Below are 18,975 nucleotides of genomic sequence, written 5' to 3'. Positions count from 1 at the left end.
ACTGTGAGCTCCACATGCAATGTTAAAGAATGTAGCCACATTAAAAACTAAAATGAAGCAATACATTTGTTACACATGAAATATCATTTCATCATATAATCAAAATATTGAGGTGGTTTCTTCTCCTTTTTTTGAATATGAGGGCATCAAAATCCAGCATGTATTTGATACTTAAAGCACATCTCAACTTAGACTAGCTATATTCCAAGTGCCAGTGGCCAAATGTGGCTATACTGTCTTGGAAAGCACAAATCTAAATGGTCATCAATGACTCAAAGTTCAGTGTGCAAGTGAATAATCTGGAAAACTGTTTAAAAGTTTCCAACTCAGTAACCCATACTTCGGCCCAAGGATCTGTATTTTACAAGCACTACAGATGTTTGTGGCTAATGTTTTCAGACACACCAGTTGGGAGTTTATTTTCTGAACCCTTGACCCCACAGTTATATGTACTAATCTATTCATTCTATTTCCATAAACAGATTTAATTAAATCCTTCAAAAACTTAAATGTCAGGTAAGGATGGTAAACTATTTCCCAACAACGGTATGTTTCAGGTGCTAAGTCTCATTACATTAGCAGGAAGAGTTATACAGTTTTATCACTTAATGACCATTTTTTTTTCTTAGTGAATGTTTTTGAATAATAAGCTATCAATAGACCACCAATACTGTCAGAACCCCAAGTCCATTTAATGCCCTACTGAGAGTAATCATTCATTTATGTTTTCTTATTTTCACAGAACTTCTTCCTTATTAATCACCCGTAACAGCAACTCTCAGTAATTGTGGATTTCCTAAGTTAAAACTGTGGGAAAACTGTAGTAAAATGAGTAGCAGACTGTAGTGAAGCATGTAGTAAAATGAGAGCAAACCATAAATAAATGGTGCCAAGCACAGAAAGAAATCAAGGTAAAAAACTAAGTTTCAGGAAATGGACCCTTATCCTCTAGTCACTGCCTAATTCAGCCCATTCTTTAACATCTGGGACAATTTTCACTTTCCCCCCAAAAATATTCCTAACCACTCTGACCAATCAGAGCTTTATTCCTTTGAAATTCCTATTTCACTTAGGTTCACTAAACTGTTAGTTCCCTGAAGGAAAGGATGATGACATATACTTCTTTTTGTATCTATCATAATGCTGGGATCACAACAGCAAGCAACTTCTTTTGACAGAACAACCTTTGATGAGTACTAGCAAGTATCATGCTAACCAGAACTGCAGTCCCAGCCAAACTGCCTCATCTCGTATTACCTTTCCCCATCAGTGTAATTTACAGACTCCTCGATGTTACTTGAAGTTGATACATCAGCTCCTACTTGTCCACTTGTAGATTTTAACTGTTCGATTTCAGCTTTCAGTTCTTCACACTGCGAACGGATTTGTGATTTTTCCACTTCCAATAATTCAATCTGACAAAAAATTAATTTTATAACTGTAAAATTTTAAAATACTACTATCAAAGTGCAAATTTAAGCTAAGAAATGTACAAAACCCTGCATGATGAAAATCTCCATCAAAAAATTAAGACACTACCCTAGGTGGCTCAGACAGTAAAGAATCTGCCTGCAATCCAGGAGACCTGGGTTGGAAAGAACCCCTGGAGAAGGGAATGGAAACCCGCTCCAGTATTCTTGCTTGGAGAATTCTATGGACACAGGAGCCTGGCAAGCTACAGTCTATAGGGTCGAAAAGAGCCGGACACGACTGAGAGACTAACACTTTCACTTTACACTCCAAAAAGAAAAAAGAAAACCAACCAAAAGAAAACCAACAAAATGTAGACAAAAAACAGCATGCTATAAATAAAGTTTCACTTGTTTAGTTTCACTTAAATGAAGATCTACAAGACCTTTTAGAACTAACACCATAAAAGATGTCCTTTTCATCATAGGGCACTAGAATGCAAAAGTAGGAAGTCAAGAGATACCCGGAGTAACAGGCAAATTTGACCTTGGAGTATAAAATGAAGCAGGGCAAAGGCTAATAGAGTTTTGCCAAGAGAATGCACTGGTCATAGCAAATATCACTTCCAACAACAGAAGAGACAACCCTACACATGGACGTCACCAGATGGTCAATACTGATTATCAGACTGATTATATTCTTTGCAGCCAAAGATGGAGAAGCTCTATACATTCAGCAAAAACAAGACCAAAAGCTAGTTGTGGCTCAAATCACGAACTCCTTATTGCAAAATTCAGACCTGAATTGAAGAAAACCACTAGACCATTCAGGTATGACCTAAATCAAATCCCTTACGAAGGAGGGAAGTGACAAATAGATTTAAGGGATTAGATCTGATAGAGTGCCTGAAGAACTATGGGTGGAGGTTTGTGACATTCTACAGGAGGCGGTGATGAAAACCATCCCCAAGAAAAAGAAATGCAAAAAAGCAAAATGGCTGTCTGAGGAGGCCTTACAAATAGCTGATAAAAAAAGAGAAGCTAAAGGCAAAGGAGAAGAGAAAAGATGTACCCATCTGAATGCAGAGTTCCAAAGAATAGCAAGGAGAGTTAAGAAAGCCTTCCTCAGTGAACAATGCAAAGAAATAGAGAAAAACAATAGAATGGGAAAAGACTAGATATCTTTTCAAGAAAATAAGAGATACCCAAGGGAATATTTCAAGCAAATATGGGCACAATAAAAGACAGAAACTGTATGGACCTAACAGAAGCAGAAGACATTATGAAGAGGTGGCAAGAAAACACAGAGCTGTACAAAAAAGATCTTCACAACCCAGATAATCACGATAGTATGATCACTCACCTAGAGTCAGACATCCTGAAGTGTGAAGTCAAGTGGGCCTTAGGAGCATCACTACAAACAAAGCTAGTGGTGGTGACAGAATTTCAGTTGAGGCATTTTAAATCCAAAAAGATGATGCTGTTAAAGTGCTGTACTCAATATGCCAGCAAATTTGGAAAACTCAGCAGTGGCCACAGGACTGTAAAACGTTAATTTTCATCCCAATCTCAAAGAAGGGCAATGCCAAAGAATGTTCAAACTACTATACAATTGCACTCTCTTCACATGCTAGCAAAGTAATGCTCAAAATCCTTCAAGCTAGGTTGCAACAGTTTGTGAATCAAGAACTTTCATATGTACAAACTGGATTTAGAAAAGGGAGAGGAACCAGAGATCAAATTGCCAACATCCACTGGACCAGAGAAAAAGCAAGAGAATTCCAGAAAAACATTTACTTCTGCTTCACTGACTATGCTAAAGCCTTTAACTGTGTGGATCACAACAAACTGTGGAAAATTCTTAAAGAGGTGGGAATACCAGACAGACTACCTTACCTACCTCCTGAGAAACCTGTATGCAGGTCAAGAAGCAAAGAGTTAAAAACAGACATGCAACAATGGACTGGTTCAAAACTGGAAAAGAAGTCAGGGGTGTATATCGTCACCCTGCTTATTTAACTTACATGCACAGTACATCATGCAAAATGCCAGGCTGGATGAAGCTTAAGCTGGAATCAAGATTGCAGGGAGAAATATCACTAACCTCAGATATGCAGATGAAACCACCCTAATGGCAGAAAGCTAAAGAGCCTCTTGATGATGGTGAAAAAGTAGTGAAAAAGCTGGTTTAAAATCCATCATTCAATAAACAGAAGATTATGGCATGTGGTCCCATTACTTTGTGGCAAATAGATGGGGAAAAAGTGGAAACAGTGACGGATTTTATTTTCCTGGGCTCCAAAATCACCAGGGATGGTGACTGCAGCCATGAAATTAAAACACAACTTTCTTCTTGAAAGAAAGTTATGACAAACCTAGACAGTCTATTAAAAAGCAGAGATATCACTTTGCCAACAAAGGTCCAGAGTCAGAGCTATGGTTTTTCTAGTCGTCTTGTATGGATGTGAGATTTGAACCATAATGAAGGTTGAGTGCTGAAGAACTGATGCTTTTGAACTGTGGTGTTGGAGAAGTCTCTAGAGAGTCCCGTGGACTGCAAGGTGATCAAACCAGTCTGTCCTAAAGGAAATCAACCCTGGATATTCATTGGAAGGACTGATGCTGAAGTGCCAATACTTTGGCAACCTGATGCGAAGAACCGACTCGTTTGAAAACACCTTGATGCTGAGAAAGATTGAAAGCAGGAGAAGGGGATGACAGAGGATGAGATGGTTGGATAACATCACCGACTTGATGGATCCGAGTTTGAGCAAGCTCCAGGAGTTGGTGATGGACAGGAAAGCCTGGCATACTGCAGTCCACAGGGTCACAAAGAGTCGGACATGACTTAGTGGCTGAACAACAACAAACATCGTCATCTACCTCATATGGTTATTTTCAGGCTTATAAATAACAGACATAGAGCTTCCAGCATATTAGTAACTGACTGTCTCAGGGCCAGTGAGCAGAACAATCCCTCATGGTATAGCAGGGTCCTGTGTATACAGGACATTTACCAGACCTGGTCCCCACCCCTTCAATTCCAGCACTGCCCATCCCTTCAAGATACTGAAAGAAGCACAACTACCCTATGCATTTCCAGATGCCCACACCAGGACCACTCCCAGTCGAGAACCAGTGGACTAGTAGGTAGTCGATAAATGGAAATATTATGAAGTCATTTATTCAGATCTAGCCACTGGGGAGTTAAGGTTGGGATGCCCCTGGATACCCACACCTCTCATTATGCTGAGGGACATAACTCACCTCACTTTTATACTGGTCCCTCTCAACACTGCATTTGTCCAGCTGTCTAAATACATCATCAAGCTGCACAACCATTTCATCCACCTCACTTTTACTCTCACTACTGGAACACTGAGTGCATTCAGCCTTTACATGTTGCAAAGCACTGCACTGCTTTTTCAGCCTTTCAATTTCTTCCAAGGCTTGCCGATACTGAGATGCCACGTGGTCCGGACTTTCGGGTTTACCATTAATGCTCTGCAGCAGAAACACAGCATCGGTTTCAGTAGACTGATGGCAGGTTTCCTTCTTCACGTATTTGTTGTTCATCTCCAGTATCCTCTGCTGTAACACCTTAATCTGGTCAGTGAACATGTGGCACTGTCTTTTATAATTTTCTCTTTCTTGGGTGACTAGAAGCAGTTCGTTTCTTAGTTCATTTAATTGGAAACCAGCGTCGCTAGCAGACTTATCCAAGGCTCCCTGGGTCTCAGGCGTCTTCCCTTCAGTTCCCACACAGGCTGGCCGTGCAGCCGTGTCATTCCTTACATCTATCTCATCTTCAATAGTCTCCTCCTTTTTCACAACTAAACTTGGCACTTCCGTCTGGGTGGCTGTGGTGGTGCCCTGATCACACCGGGATGCTGAGGTGCCTGTGGAACCCGTCTGGCCACAAGGTTCATTATTGCCCAGAGGCTCCACGTCAACACCACTTTGATCCATGGGACTCTGTTGCAATTTCACTTCAGTATCATCATCTCCTGCAGGCTTGGGAGTGCTATTTTCCTCTAAGATGATGACATCTTCATCATCATCATCATCTTTATGAGAATTTTCAAATACTTGATTACTCAATCTCTGATTCTTTGCATTCAAAATTGAGGAGCGAGTAGGGAGTCTCCGTTTCAGGCTGGAAAAAATTTCATACATGAAATATAAGATTATAAAATGTAGATATGGAAAAAGTAAGACAACATTGAAGTAATATATCTTGAAATTCTAAGAAATGCCCACATTCATTTTCTTAAACAATATATTTACAGAATATTGCTCAATGATTTAATAAAGTAGAAATTATTTTTTCCTTTTACAGATAAGACCTCTTCAAAGTACCACATCCTTATGCTGCTGATGTATTTCTTCATTTGATGTCTACTGGCATTTCCATTTAACATCCTGACAGAATGCCACCACTCACCCCAGGGGTGCTCTCTGTGACCCAGAGGTCACTGCGTGGCACTGCCATTCCCATCTGTCCATCGTAATTCCATCAACAGTCAGGGAACAAAAGTGGGTCACAAAGTAAAATGGCACGCCCTGCCCTCTCCTGGGAGACAACTTACCCTGCCATTAAAAATTGCCTCGTTTTCTGCACCTGATTAGTTTTCTGTGAATTTATCACCAACTGACCACTTTTTGTCCCATTTAAGAGGGACAATTGTACTAATTTGCCATTTGGGTCTTACATGTTAAGACCTCATTTCTCAAGAAAGAACTCCCCTTTCCTTAGGCTTACTCTCTCATATGGAGGGGACATAATCTTCAACAAGAACTTGAGAAAGGGTACACATGACATAAAGACTGTGAAATATTACACAGTGAAAATATTTTTTTCACCTCTCAAGTCCAATGATGGTTTGATTTTTATACAGACGTCCAGGTTGGGAATTACTTTCTCGAAACTTTAAAGGCATTATCCCATCGTTACCTTCAGTCACGCTGCTGCCGCTCTGATTCCTATCTTTTGATTATAGCCTATGTCCTCCTCTCTGAAACCAAAAATTCTTTTCCCGAGTGCTTTAAAACTTCATGATGATATTTCTTATCTTTCCCCAGACATTACACTGTGGAAGTTAAGCCTTTCTTCTATTATTTTCTCCCTTCTCTGATCTCCCATTCTGAAATATCCTTATTCAGAGGTTGGTCCCTCCAGTGCATTGCCTCTTTTTTCTGTCTTCCGTTTCTCTTCATCCTGGGAGATTTATCTGGTAAACATCTACCCAGCTCTCAGTTAGTTTCACATGGCTTTTTCTACTCCCTTTGTTTGAGCTATGTACCTTGGGGGAATCCTCGGCTATATTTCTGTTTCGGACTGGAAGCAGTGAGGGCTGGGTGTGGGAGTCCAAGGATGCCATCATCACCACCTGGGTCTTTCCTCCTGGGAGCCAGGGAGGGGAGGAGGGGAGACAGGCTCCTCACCATTCAGTATTCAAATGTTCCCCTACTCCTTCTGTTTCTGAAACGGTTGCCGTGAAAACTGCTCCAGAGAGTAAGCTCCCTGCCTTCTGACGGAGGAACAGCAGCAGCTCCTCTGGCCTCTGCAGGCTGCGAAAAGGCCCAGGGAACCACCCTCCCCTAAACTCTCCTACGAGCTTCCTGGTCTTACCCCCAGTTTCCCACCTTCAGAAATGTCCAGTGCTTCCAAGTTCTGAGACAGTCGAGTGATCCAAGCAGTTGAGCATTTAATTGGAAGTTGCCCTGTTCTTTTTTATACCAGGCTAATTCCTATTTGTATGTCAAGACTTAGTTTAGGAACCATCTCCCCACAGACTCTGGCTCTATCAATTCAAGGACAGAGGTTTACAAATGAAAAATCTTGCTCTCTTCTCTTCTACCACTTTGGTGGCTCTGTGTGTGCACTCAAGTTGCTTCAGTCGTGCTGGACTCTTTGCGACCCCATGGACTGTAGCCCACCAGGCTCCTCTGTCCATGGGATTCTCCAGGCAAGAGTATTGAAGTGGACTGCCATACCCTCCTCCAGTGATGGCAGTCTACTTTCAAAGATAAATTCCATTACCTTGTCTGTAAACATTATAAAAAATTTACTTTTTACTTACTTTGTCTGGAACCAGCTTTATAAAGAAAAGCCAAGAATATCATGGAGACTAGTTTAAAAAAAATTCACACATGTTCTCAGTTAAGCAGCAATCCAGACACAAAATAAGACCTCAAAATGTAGGCTATATATAAATAGCAAACTATTTCAAAACATGCCCTCCATGATGTATATATGCATAAACGCAGTTATTTTGAATCTTTTCTCAATTTTCAAAAATTCTTTTGAAGGGCTTCCCTGGCGGCTCAGTGGCAAAGAATCCACCTGCCAGTTCAGGAGACGTGGGTTCAACCCCTGATCCAAGAGGATCCCACATACCTTGGGGCAGCGGGGTCCAGACACAACTGCTGGGTCCATGTGCTACGACCATGGAAGCCCGCCAGCCCTGGAGCCTGCTGCACGAGTAGAGAGGCCACTGCACAACAAGAGGTCCATGCACCACAACTAGAGAAAAAGCCCTCGTGGTGGCGAAGGCCCAGCACAGACATAAAGAAATTAACAAATCAAAGAAAAACCTCTCAGAATGTCTGGTCTATTTCAGAGAATCTCATTTCAGTGTTTCTCTTCAAACAAATCCAGACGGAGTCTAATGTATGAGTTAACTGGCATCACACACTTCATTCTTCACCTGTGTTCCTTCTATTCGCTTTCAAAGGGCAACCTGTGCACAGCACTACTTTTAGAATTTCAGGAAACAACCTCGCACCGCCTCATCATAAAGCATTCCCTGACCATTCCGGTCAAGAGAGGGAACCGTTCAATTCACGTTATCACTCATACATCTTCCTCTTCTTTTTCCATCCACTCATCCAAAGTACACAGCATGTCATGGGCTATGCTGAGAACTTATGGGTCACACCTGATATTATACTCTTGTACTGTGAACTGCTATTGCTTCATGTTTTTCTTTGCTCAGATAGTGATAATCTTAAAAGCAGGGATTTTTTCACTATACAGAATTGCAAAGAGGTGATAATATGATTAATTCCCACAATGAAAACAATATTCTTTCAATTGATTTAAACAGTAACATAAGTAGGGTAGAGGTACATTTAGAGAGTAAAAGCAAAATAACTCATCCTTACGGCTTCCCTTGTGACGCAGCAGTAAAGAATTCGCCTGCCAATGCAGGAGACGTGGGTTTGATTCCTGGGTCAGGAAGATCCCCTGATGTAGGAAATGGCAACCTACTCTAGTATCCTTGCCTGAGAAATCCCACGAACAGAAGGAGCCTGGCAGGCTATAGTCCATGGGGTCGCAAGAGTCGGACATGACTTCGAGATTAAACAAAAACCAACTCATCCGTAAGACTTTTTTTTAATATGCATAAAAACTGCACGTTCTTAGAAGTGCGTTATTGCCATAAAACTGTCAAGTAAAGGCTGTCTCATACTCGTTTCCCAAATGGAAAAACACATTTTAGCGACTGACCTGTTATTCTCAGGTTCAGATTGGGGTGAACCTCGATGATGGTTTATAAGCCTTGTTGAGTAAGTATTTGCTACTTCTGAAAGATGTCCTCGTGGAACACTTTCCTTAACGGGAGTAAAGGTTTGACTTGACACAGGGGTTTTTGGAAACAGGAGTTCGGCATGAATCTGTTGAAGGAAAAAAAAAAAACTGATCTTAAAGAGATTTTTAAAATGTGTCCTGTCCCAAACACAAAATACTCCTTCCCTGTCCCCATACCCCAGAAGGCACTGAGAACTATCCTAACCACGAGAAATCGTTGCACAGTGTACACTACACCAGGGAGTGACAAAGAGCCAAGTCCAGCCTGAAAGTGAGTCAAGACTGGCTTCACATTTTTAAACGCATGAACAAAGCAAAGAATGAATACGCCACAGAGACTGTATGTGTGGTCCACAGAGCCTAAAAATACCACCTGACCTGTTACAGAAAGATTTGCTGACCTTGGATTATATAGAGAGCTTACACAGATACATAATAAAAACATTTTCCCAAGAGAAAGAAACTGAAGATAAAGTCACAAAGACACTGCCTTTAAAAAACCTAAGCCCACTATTCGTTTTCTCCCAGTTCTGTTCTCACTCTCAAACCCTCAGCCTTTATATAAGAGAACATCTCAATGTATTGATAAGCATACATATACCAATGCAGCAGCCCACAGCTTCCTAAATAAGAAGTACAACTACCTACTTAGACACTAAAAAAAGCTCAACACCATTAAGCATTAAGCAAGACAGGGCTGTGGGATTAAGAGAGGCAAACTGTGTGTAAGAGACAAGCGAGAAGGCTATATTATTGTACAGCACAGGAAGTTACAGCCATCGTTCTGTAGTGACTTTTATTGGAGTATTATCTGTAAAAATTCTCAATCACATGCTGCACACCTGAAACTAGTATTACAACATTAACTATACTTTCAGTTAAAAAAATAGAGAGAGAGAAAGGGAGGGAGGGTCAACAATGTAGCTCTGGTCCAAGTCAGTACTAGAATGCAGCACCCAGGGTGTTCCTATGAATTTTTTTCCTTGACTGTCTACCTAATGAGAAGATTCTTAAAAGAATATCTGCCTTTCCCCAGATGCCCAACTTGAGAATAAAACTGAACCGTTTGAGTGAAGTTGTTGGGTTAGGAAGTCAGCGTTGGGGAAAAGGGTAAGAAGCAGGTACAAGAAGAGAAGAGAATGTGAACTGAATGAACAAGATTGCTTCAATCTGCTATGTAACTCCTGAGTTTAAAGTTGAGTACTAAGTTAATCACCACCCAATCCAGGACACAGCTGTAATATGGAAGGCCTCATTACCCGAGGGACTGTTTCCGGTTGTCTGATCCTGAACTTTTCCCTGTCTCTTAAAAAAAAAAGAGAGAGAGAGAGAGAAAAGAAAAAGAAAAATGAACAAATTTAAATTTACTTCATTTTTCAACTGTTTTCCAATGACATACTTGCCACTTCACTATGAAGTCACTAAGACAGGTAGGTACACTGAACTTTGTTTCAGTGTCATTATAGTAAGTGCTAAGCCCGAGGCAGGGAGCTTTCTGCCTCTTATCTCAGAAACACCCTAATGTCTTCCACTCTTGCTTCAAACGTTATCATCAATAGTGCACTATAAACCTTCATGAACTCGATCTTCATAAATGAGTGGCATGCTAGCCTAATGCTCCCCGTGGCTCACTGCTGTTCCCAGCTTCTCTCTCCACCTCTATTCTCCACTAGGCCCATTCGCATTATTTACTCTGCTTAAGCTAAACAAACCACTGCTCTCCACCCAACAAATCCCACCCAGCAGGAATTTTCCTGATCCATGTCCCTAGCCAAAGGGATTTATCCTTATGGGCTTCCTCACAGGACAGAGTCAGGCCTTTTACAGGGGTTGTCAACTTCACACTGGTAACGCGCACACGTCTCACTTTCTCTGTTAAAAGGGCAGTATTCACTTCTGATTCATTGGTGTTTAGCCCAAAAAGACAAAACTATACTGCACAGGCAAAGTATCTTGTAGACAGGACAGCAATAACCAGCAGGTATCCACTGCATAAACTTAAAAAGCACTTGTTGGAGTCGTCATCTTTTGTGGCTATCCTGCTGTCTCTTAGAGACGCATTGACTGATACTGTAGACAGAGTACTGCGAATGATCTGGGCTTTATTCTCCCACATACTTTCAGACAACACTCACTTCTTTTTGTAGGTTTTTTCATAAGTGGGATGCACCACATCTTCATCTTCAGGTTCTTCTGGAACATCACAATTTCTAGTCAGAAAAATCACATGGGAATAACACGTCACCAGCGCCTATTCATACATCTTGAACAGTACTTTCTGCCTTTCCAAAAAAGGGTACTACCAACTATATGGTACCTGAACTGTGGGTCAGGGTTATTGGAGCAATACCATTTTTCTGGAAGTTGATCTATCCCATCTGGTAATTTTCGCCACTTTAGACAGGAATCACATTGAACCCATGTCTGATCAGGACGTTTCCTGTAACAAAATAACAATTCAATACTAACATGGAAATACGGACCTAAGTACTTCACTGGACTTGCCACATCATTTCTCCCAAAAAATTCTCTTATTAATTCTGTCCCTGAAAATTCTGTAACATAACTACTTTGGTGGACAATTAGTTTTTAAAAACAATTCTGGCTACTATTGAAGTGACAGACTCATTTACACAAAGTGATTTAAATGTCTTGTTTAACAGCACATTATAAATTTTTTCTATAGTAAAAACTCAAAAACCTAAGAAAACACTACAAATGACTTGCTCTGAAATTTATATTAAGTTAGCCTCTGTAGTGTCAAATCCAATATACTTCTTAGCACAATAACAACTCAAGTACAGAAAATAGGCAAGTTGTGTTATTGCAATTTAAGCAATTTTTAAACTATATTACATTTTACCCTCTACTATAGCATATCTCTGAACAACTTAAATTTGTGCATTTCTTTAGTTTATAAAATAAGGCTTTCACATTTTTATCATTCAAAAATTACGATGATCCTGCAAAGAATTTACGTAGACTCTTTTAACATACAATGAATTCACCTTAATGCTGGTAACTTTTAAGAATACATTTAAATGGTTTTATAGAAACTTCAAACAATCCAGAACTTTATAAAATAAATATAAACCCTTTGTTTCAGGAGGTTACTACTGCTTATTTCTTTAATCCTGGTATAAATTTTCTATGCTTATTAAAGTATGCATATGTGTGTGAACAATAAAAAAAAAAACACATACACAATGGAAAAATTAAGACACTGAGTTGCATCCTTTTTGTTTCCCATTACCTATCTCGGACATCCTTCCATCAGTACACAGAGTTGTTATTCATTCAGAGGGCTTATGTGTTTTACTGAGGAGCACTGTTATCTTTTAAGTCTTACAACTCTAGGAGGTAAAGACTATTATTGTTCCCGTTTTACAAACGATAAAATGGAAGTTTAAACTAGGTCAAATAACACGTTCAATGTCACACAGCTACTTAAGCAGAACTACAATGTAAACTGAAATCTGGCTTCAGACTCCTGATCCTATTACACAAGACCAGAGATTTTCAAACTATGAGATACAACCCATTAGTGGATCACGAAGTCACTTTAGTGGGTCAAGATGAGCATTTTTAAATAAAGTAAGTGCTATCAACACTAATAATACAGGTAAATACTGTTTCGAGAATCTTTTGTGTATAAGTGCATACATTCATTTTACAGTATGCTGATTTGAGCTATGGGATTTATTTCTTACTACGTATTAGATTCCAAAGTTTATGAACACTGTACAATCGCCATGCCCTCCAATACCACATCCTGATAGTAAAGTCAATTATTTTTTAAATGCACTTACTGAATATCTTCAACTGGCAAGTTTAGAGGATATTCTGCATGTTTTTTCACTTTCATTTCATTCCAGTAATCATTGAGCTTATCTCCCAGTGCTGTTATTGTTAGCCTCAAAAAGAAGTAAATTACAAAATCAATTCAAGAAAAAAAATGATAAAGATTAAATTTTTGTCAAACACAAAGAAAGCATAAGCAACCTAGTATTTACCGATTATGTGAACACTGGGGGTGGGGAGGGCAGGGTGGAGGGCTCTCCGAAAGGTTCAGTTAAGTAAGAACACAGAGTCATGGCAATCTCTGAGGACCTTTAGAAGTTCACAGAACAGAGCCAGGGTCAACAGGAATAAAACAGAAAATACGAGTACTTCGGGGTCCTCTGCTGAGAAAGTATGTTGCCAACCAACCCACCAATTGCTTTCTGAATTTCAGTGCACTGACCCTTCCAGAGGAGCTCCAGCTATGCCCTCAGGCCACGCTCTTCCCTCCAGCAGCAGAGACTGTTCCAGCCTACAAACCCCCTGGGCAGAGACAGGTCTCCTCCAGGGACAGCTCAGTCCAAGCCCGCCTACATCCCCTGCCAAAAGCAGGCCATGTCTACAGACGGACAGTGGCCAGGCCTTCTGGCAAGCTTCCTGCCATGGCGGGTAGTGTGTTCCCCTGTCGGTCACAACCTCTACCAAGATCTGAGCCTCAGACTTCCGGGACTGGGAGCGCTCTCCTAGCTCCTTCACTGTCTACTCTTTTTCAGCCCAGAGGTAACAGTTGTAGTTTTGCATCTGACAGTTCTGGATAAGCTACTGTCCTTTTGAACCCTCTGAGCAATCGCCCTCTACTACTGTGGCTAACAGCTCCTTGTATTTTCTTTGTTTAAATAACAGAGGTAGCTGTAGTCTCGGGACTGCACTCTGAATGATATATTTATTGATTTTCTCTATCATGTGTTTCATAATTTGCTGATTCTGCTATTAGTCCCTTCCTTCCACTTTATTTTTCTTTATTTATAACAAGTTTGCACTCTATTTTATAATATATGCTCACTAGGACAGCTGTTGATGCTTCCTAAATTTACAAGTAAAATCATGATCATATTTATTTTATGGCTTCTAATCACTCTTAGGAGTAATAAATGAAAAAAAAAAAAAAAGATAGGAGTATTTTTGTCTAAAGTACAGAGGACTAAACATTCTTGAAGTTCCCATCCAAGATGGAAATTTCTAGATTTTATAATACACAAAAAAATGTTACCAAGAAAGCATGAACTTCCTCTATTTAGTATAAATCTCAGAAATACTTCACTATTACAGGCAGAGGAGAATATATTTCTATTTGTGATGGAGTAGAATATAATTCCTAGGGTGGTAAAAAATGATTACATGTGTTTTCTAGGTAAGCCTCCCACAAAACAGAAACAAATTCAGCTTAGAAAAAGTTAAGGAAGTATTTCCAAAATAAATTGTAAAAAGTCAGTCATCAATCATTTTAATAAGTAACATACCTGTATTCATTAGTATAATCAAAATCTTGTTTATTATGAGTTGGTTTTAGGAAATAGCAGTCTATAATCCCCACTACTCCAACACCCATGTTGTTTGCCTGAAAAATAAAATGAAACTGGCATTTTAAACATTAGATATGAAAAATAAATAAATAAACATTAGATATGATACTCCCGCATTGCAGATGGATTCTTTAGCAGCTGAGCTACAAGGGAAACCCTTCATGATGCTCAAAACAATCATTCCTTCACCAAAATTTAAGAGCTTTATGAAACATTTTCCCATATTTTATCTCATGATTCTTATGACATTTAGATTGAATAACAGTATCTGGAGTGTAACTTACTTCTGGGGGAGATAATTCCTAAAAATTTAATAGCTTTCCTCCAAAATGACTTCCACTGTCAAGCATTCACTTAGATAAGTACTATCATTCCCAGTTTTATACAACATGAAAAAAGATCCTCTCTACTGGGATGCAGTATCTTAGCTGGTAGAAACCACAACTAACTCCTTCCTATATCAGGGCCTAGAGCAAAGGCAATGGCACCCCACTCCAGTACTCTTGCCTGGAAAAATCCCATGGACGGAAGAGCCCGGTGGGCTGCAGTCCATGGGGTCGATAGGAGTTGGACACGACTGAGCGACTTCACTTTCACGCATTGGAGGAGGAAATGGCAACCCACTCCAGTGTTCTTGCCTGGAAAATCCCAGGGAAGGGGGAGCCTGGTGAGCTGCTGTCTACGGGGTCGCACAGAGTTGGCCACGACTGAAGTGACTTAGCAGCAGCAGCAAAGGCTTTGGCACATTAATATTCCATAAGTTTGCTAGATAGAAATTAAAGTCATTTATCCAAAGTTAAGCATTCAATTGCTGTGATGAAATAAAAACTTTAAATTCAACTGACCTAATTTATTTTTTAAACTTGCTAGCTAAAATATTGAACTCAACGTATCTGAATCATATTCTGATTATCTATATGTAATCAACATGTGTATTTTGTTCATAATTGTAGTCTTAAGTACAATGATAAAAGTGAAATACTGACTTATAAGATGAAAATTTTCATAGATAAGAGCTATAGACAAAACCGTAAAAACCTAATCACAATGTGACTCTACTAAAAGCCATCAGTGGCTTCTCATTTCATACAAGTTGTAAATCACAGCACCCTTCGCTTGTAGCTCTTTTCATGTTCTTTCTGGCCTTACCTTCTTCACCCCCCCACCCCCGCCCGCCATTACTGCATTCACAATTATCATCTGGTCCAAAGTGAAAGTGAAAGTCCTTCAGTCAAGTGTCTGCCTCTTTGCGACCCCATGGTTTATACAGTCTATGGATTTCTCCAGGCCAGAATACTGGATTGGGTAGCCTTTCCCTTCTCCAGGGGATCTTTCTAACCCGGGGATCGAACCCAGGTCTCCTGCAATGCAGGAGACTCTTCAAAATTGCTGGGCGGATTCTTTAATAGCTAAGCCACCAGGGAAGCCCATCTGGTCCAAATAACTCCCTTAAGGTTGCCATTCTCTCAGAAGCCTCTTTCTTTTCCTCTGCAGATCTCCTATTCTGGGCCTAGAAAACTCGTTAGACTTTCCAAAATAGTAAATTAACACAGTCTCCTCTCAGTCACCGCTTTCTCCAAGAAGCCCATTCTGATGCTCCAAGTAAAAGTCAAAGTTGCTCAGTCGTGTTCAACTCATTGCAATCCCATGGACTATACAGTCCATGGAATTCTCCAGGCCAGAATACTGGAGTGGGTAGCCTATCCCTTCTCCAGGGGATCTTCCTGACCCAGGAATTGAACCGGGGTCTCCCGCACTGCAGGCTAATTCTTTACCAACTGAGCTATGAGGGACGCCTGATGCTCCAAGGAGATAGATACCATATTCCCCTCAGCAAAAAGAGCTCTGGGGACATGCGTATCTTTTCCTCTTTTTCTGCTGAACATCTATCATGGCAAATCATACCAAATACTTAATAAATTGTTTACTGAATCCAAATACTAGAACCAGTTCATCTTTTGGTACAGAAAAACATTAAAAGTTGGCTGTAAAAGCTTATTTTTTAACAAAGTCAAACTTAACCAAAAATAACACAAATTTAGCTGGGTTGGAAAAATGAGCTACACATCTTACATCAAATTCATTAAAAGAAAAAAAATGTGTATTTTGTAGCAGACACTATTGGTTTTTTTGAAACCCAATTTGAAAAACTGAAGTATAGCTGATTTACAATACTATGTTAGTTACAGGTATATGATATATCCAATATTTTTAATTATACTCCATTTAAAGTTATTATTAAACATTGGCTACATTTCCTGTGCTGTACAATACATCCTTATAGCTTATTTTATACATAGTAGTCTGTACCTCTTAATCCCCTACCCCATCTCTCCCCACCACCCTGTCCCCACTGGTAATCACTAATTTCTTCTCCATATCTGAGTCTTTTTCTGTTTTATTACATTCATTGAGTTGTTTATTTTTTTTAACTCCACATGTAAGTGATAATATACAGTCTTTTGTCTTTTTCTAATATATTTCACTAAGAATAATACTCTTTAGGTCCATCCACACTGTTGCAAAGAATTCAGAACAAAATGAAATGAACAGAAAATGAAAATCATGGAACTGGAAAACAAAATATGCCTAGACTTTAAGTCTTTTTAACAAAGCTGAATTTCAGAATTTAACACTAAATTCTTAACACACACACATCAAAAAAAAACCCCTCTGTGGAAACATGTAAAAGATAAACAGACAGACACAGTAGGCAATGTTCATCATCCTAAACTGAACTCTACAAAAAAGAAAGGGGTTTAGGAGGAAAATTCTAACATATTTAGGAACTAACTCCAGAAAAGTAAATCACCTATCAGATACTATTTTTTAGGCTACTGCAGCAACAACAAATTAAAACTGATCAAGTTTATTCTCGCATAAAATAACCCAGGATCCTCATCCAAGTGCAGCAACAAGATCTGCATTTGTGTCTGAGAGCCACACTCATCTTTAGATCCAGGGCAAGCTACGTATGAGCCCCAATTTCCTCATCTGTAAATCAGAGAAAAGGCTCTGTCCTCTTTGTAAGATGATATTCAAGACCAAATGAGAAAACAATACACAAGTGCTCTACGGTCAAGCACCACACGAATGCTGTTAAAAACACTGACATCAGAAGTCACGAGGCAAGGGCAGGGGGCTTCCACGGTGGTCCAGCGGCTAAGATGCCGCATTCTCAATGCAGGGGCCCTGGGTTCCATCCCTGTTCAGGGACCTAGATCCCACATACAGCAACTAAGATCCTACATGCCACAGTGAAGAAATCCCACATCCCACAACTAAGAAACAGTGCAGCCAAGTAAATAAATATTTTAAGACAAAAAAAAAAAAAATCATTAGGCAAAAAGCACATTATTTCACGTTTGACCTGTAACATGTTATCCTAACTTTTATAAAAGATTCAGACATTTTCAGATATAAGCTTACCCTTAACTGACATCCAACTTTTTCATAAGCTTTGATGAGTCTATTTCTGTGATACATCATTATTCCATAATGATCTTTATTTCGGCAATTGAATCCAAAAGTAATTCTCACAGTTTTATTAGTCTTAAATGTTAAGGAAAATTCTGAATACACCATTTCACTTCCTTTAATTCATCCTCTCTATTTCATTGAGTTCAAAGGTGCATTAAAGGCAAAGTTGGACAGGATTAGAATCTGTCAGGATAAAAAGAGAAATGGGGAAGGGAAATACACTTGATCTCTCTCTCTATATATATATACAGCATCGTAACAAAAAAGGATACTAAAAACTTGGGTCGATAAATATCACGTTCAATGTAGGCAAGACTCTTCGAAACCAGCTGGGTCTTTACTTTCTGTCCACGCAAGATGATCTGCATTCGTGGCTTTAGATACAATATACTGCAGTAAGCCTGCAAAGACACACAACAATTGACTGTTATTTCCGAACAATTACCAATGGATTTGTTCAACATTACTTACATATGTTTTTAAAAAGAAGGCTAGCTCAGTGCTTTGACAATAAAAGACTCACTAACTCTTCAATAAAATACTACAGACTATAAAGGTGCTTTAGTTAGCATTTGATTACTGTATTAAAAACAAGCTCAATATAATGGAGCCAGTAAACAAGCAAGCTCAATATACTGGAGCCAGTAAAAAGGGTTTACAGAAAACAATCAACCGACCTACACAGATGTTGCTAAGTTATATGGAAAAAAGTTTAAAAAGAGCATGTATGATATGATCTCATTTTAATAGATGACCAGTGCAAATTCAATGCATGAAGCAGGGCACTCAAAGTCAGTACTCTGGGACAACCCAGAGAGAAGTGGTGGGAAGGGAGGGGGAGGGGGGAGACACGTGCACCCGTGGCTTATTCATGCTGATGTATGGCAAAAACCACCACAAGACTGTGAAGGAATTATCCTCCAATTAAAATAAATAAATAAAATTTTAAAAAATGTCTATGTATACAAAAAAGGACCTATATTTTCTGACTCTGCTATCAAAAACATATTTTGTTATTATAATTTTAAAGCATCAATAAATTTTACTTGTGCACAAATAAGCAAAAATCTAATATAAACAAAGGAGACTATTGTAAGTTTGAAAAGGAAAAAAAAAATGCAGCAATATT

The 18,975-nt window shown here is 39.4% G+C and overlaps 1 protein-coding gene across 2 annotated transcripts in view; it reads right to left on the bottom strand.

Moving 5' to 3' along the window:
• Window positions 1–18,975, bottom strand: part of MORC3 (MORC family CW-type zinc finger 3) — a 41,793-nt gene that overhangs the window by 2,677 nt on the left and 20,141 nt on the right. For both annotated transcript variants that reach the window (XM_070466964.1, XM_070466965.1), the window contains 10 exons: window positions 18,119–18,247; window positions 17,796–17,918; window positions 14,304–14,401; window positions 12,813–12,917; window positions 11,321–11,443; window positions 11,139–11,213; window positions 10,263–10,308; window positions 8,923–9,089; window positions 4,677–5,565; window positions 1,258–1,415 (listed from right to left, as the gene is read on the bottom strand). In XM_070466964.1, coding sequence (XP_070323065.1) covers window positions 1,258–1,415; window positions 4,677–5,565; window positions 8,923–9,089; window positions 10,263–10,308; window positions 11,139–11,213; window positions 11,321–11,443; window positions 12,813–12,917; window positions 14,304–14,401; window positions 17,796–17,918; window positions 18,119–18,247 — 1,913 coding nt within the window. The remainder of the gene's footprint in view (window positions 1–1,257; window positions 1,416–4,676; window positions 5,566–8,922; window positions 9,090–10,262; window positions 10,309–11,138; window positions 11,214–11,320; window positions 11,444–12,812; window positions 12,918–14,303; window positions 14,402–17,795; window positions 17,919–18,118; window positions 18,248–18,975) is intronic.

The sequence above is a fragment of the Odocoileus virginianus genome, chromosome 4 (genome assembly GCF_023699985.2).
Source record: "Odocoileus virginianus isolate 20LAN1187 ecotype Illinois chromosome 4, Ovbor_1.2, whole genome shotgun sequence".
NCBI classification, from domain to species: Eukaryota; Metazoa; Chordata; class Mammalia; order Artiodactyla; family Cervidae; genus Odocoileus; species Odocoileus virginianus.
Note: the sequence above shows the minus strand (reverse complement) of the source record. Positions and strands in the feature narration are given on the sequence as shown.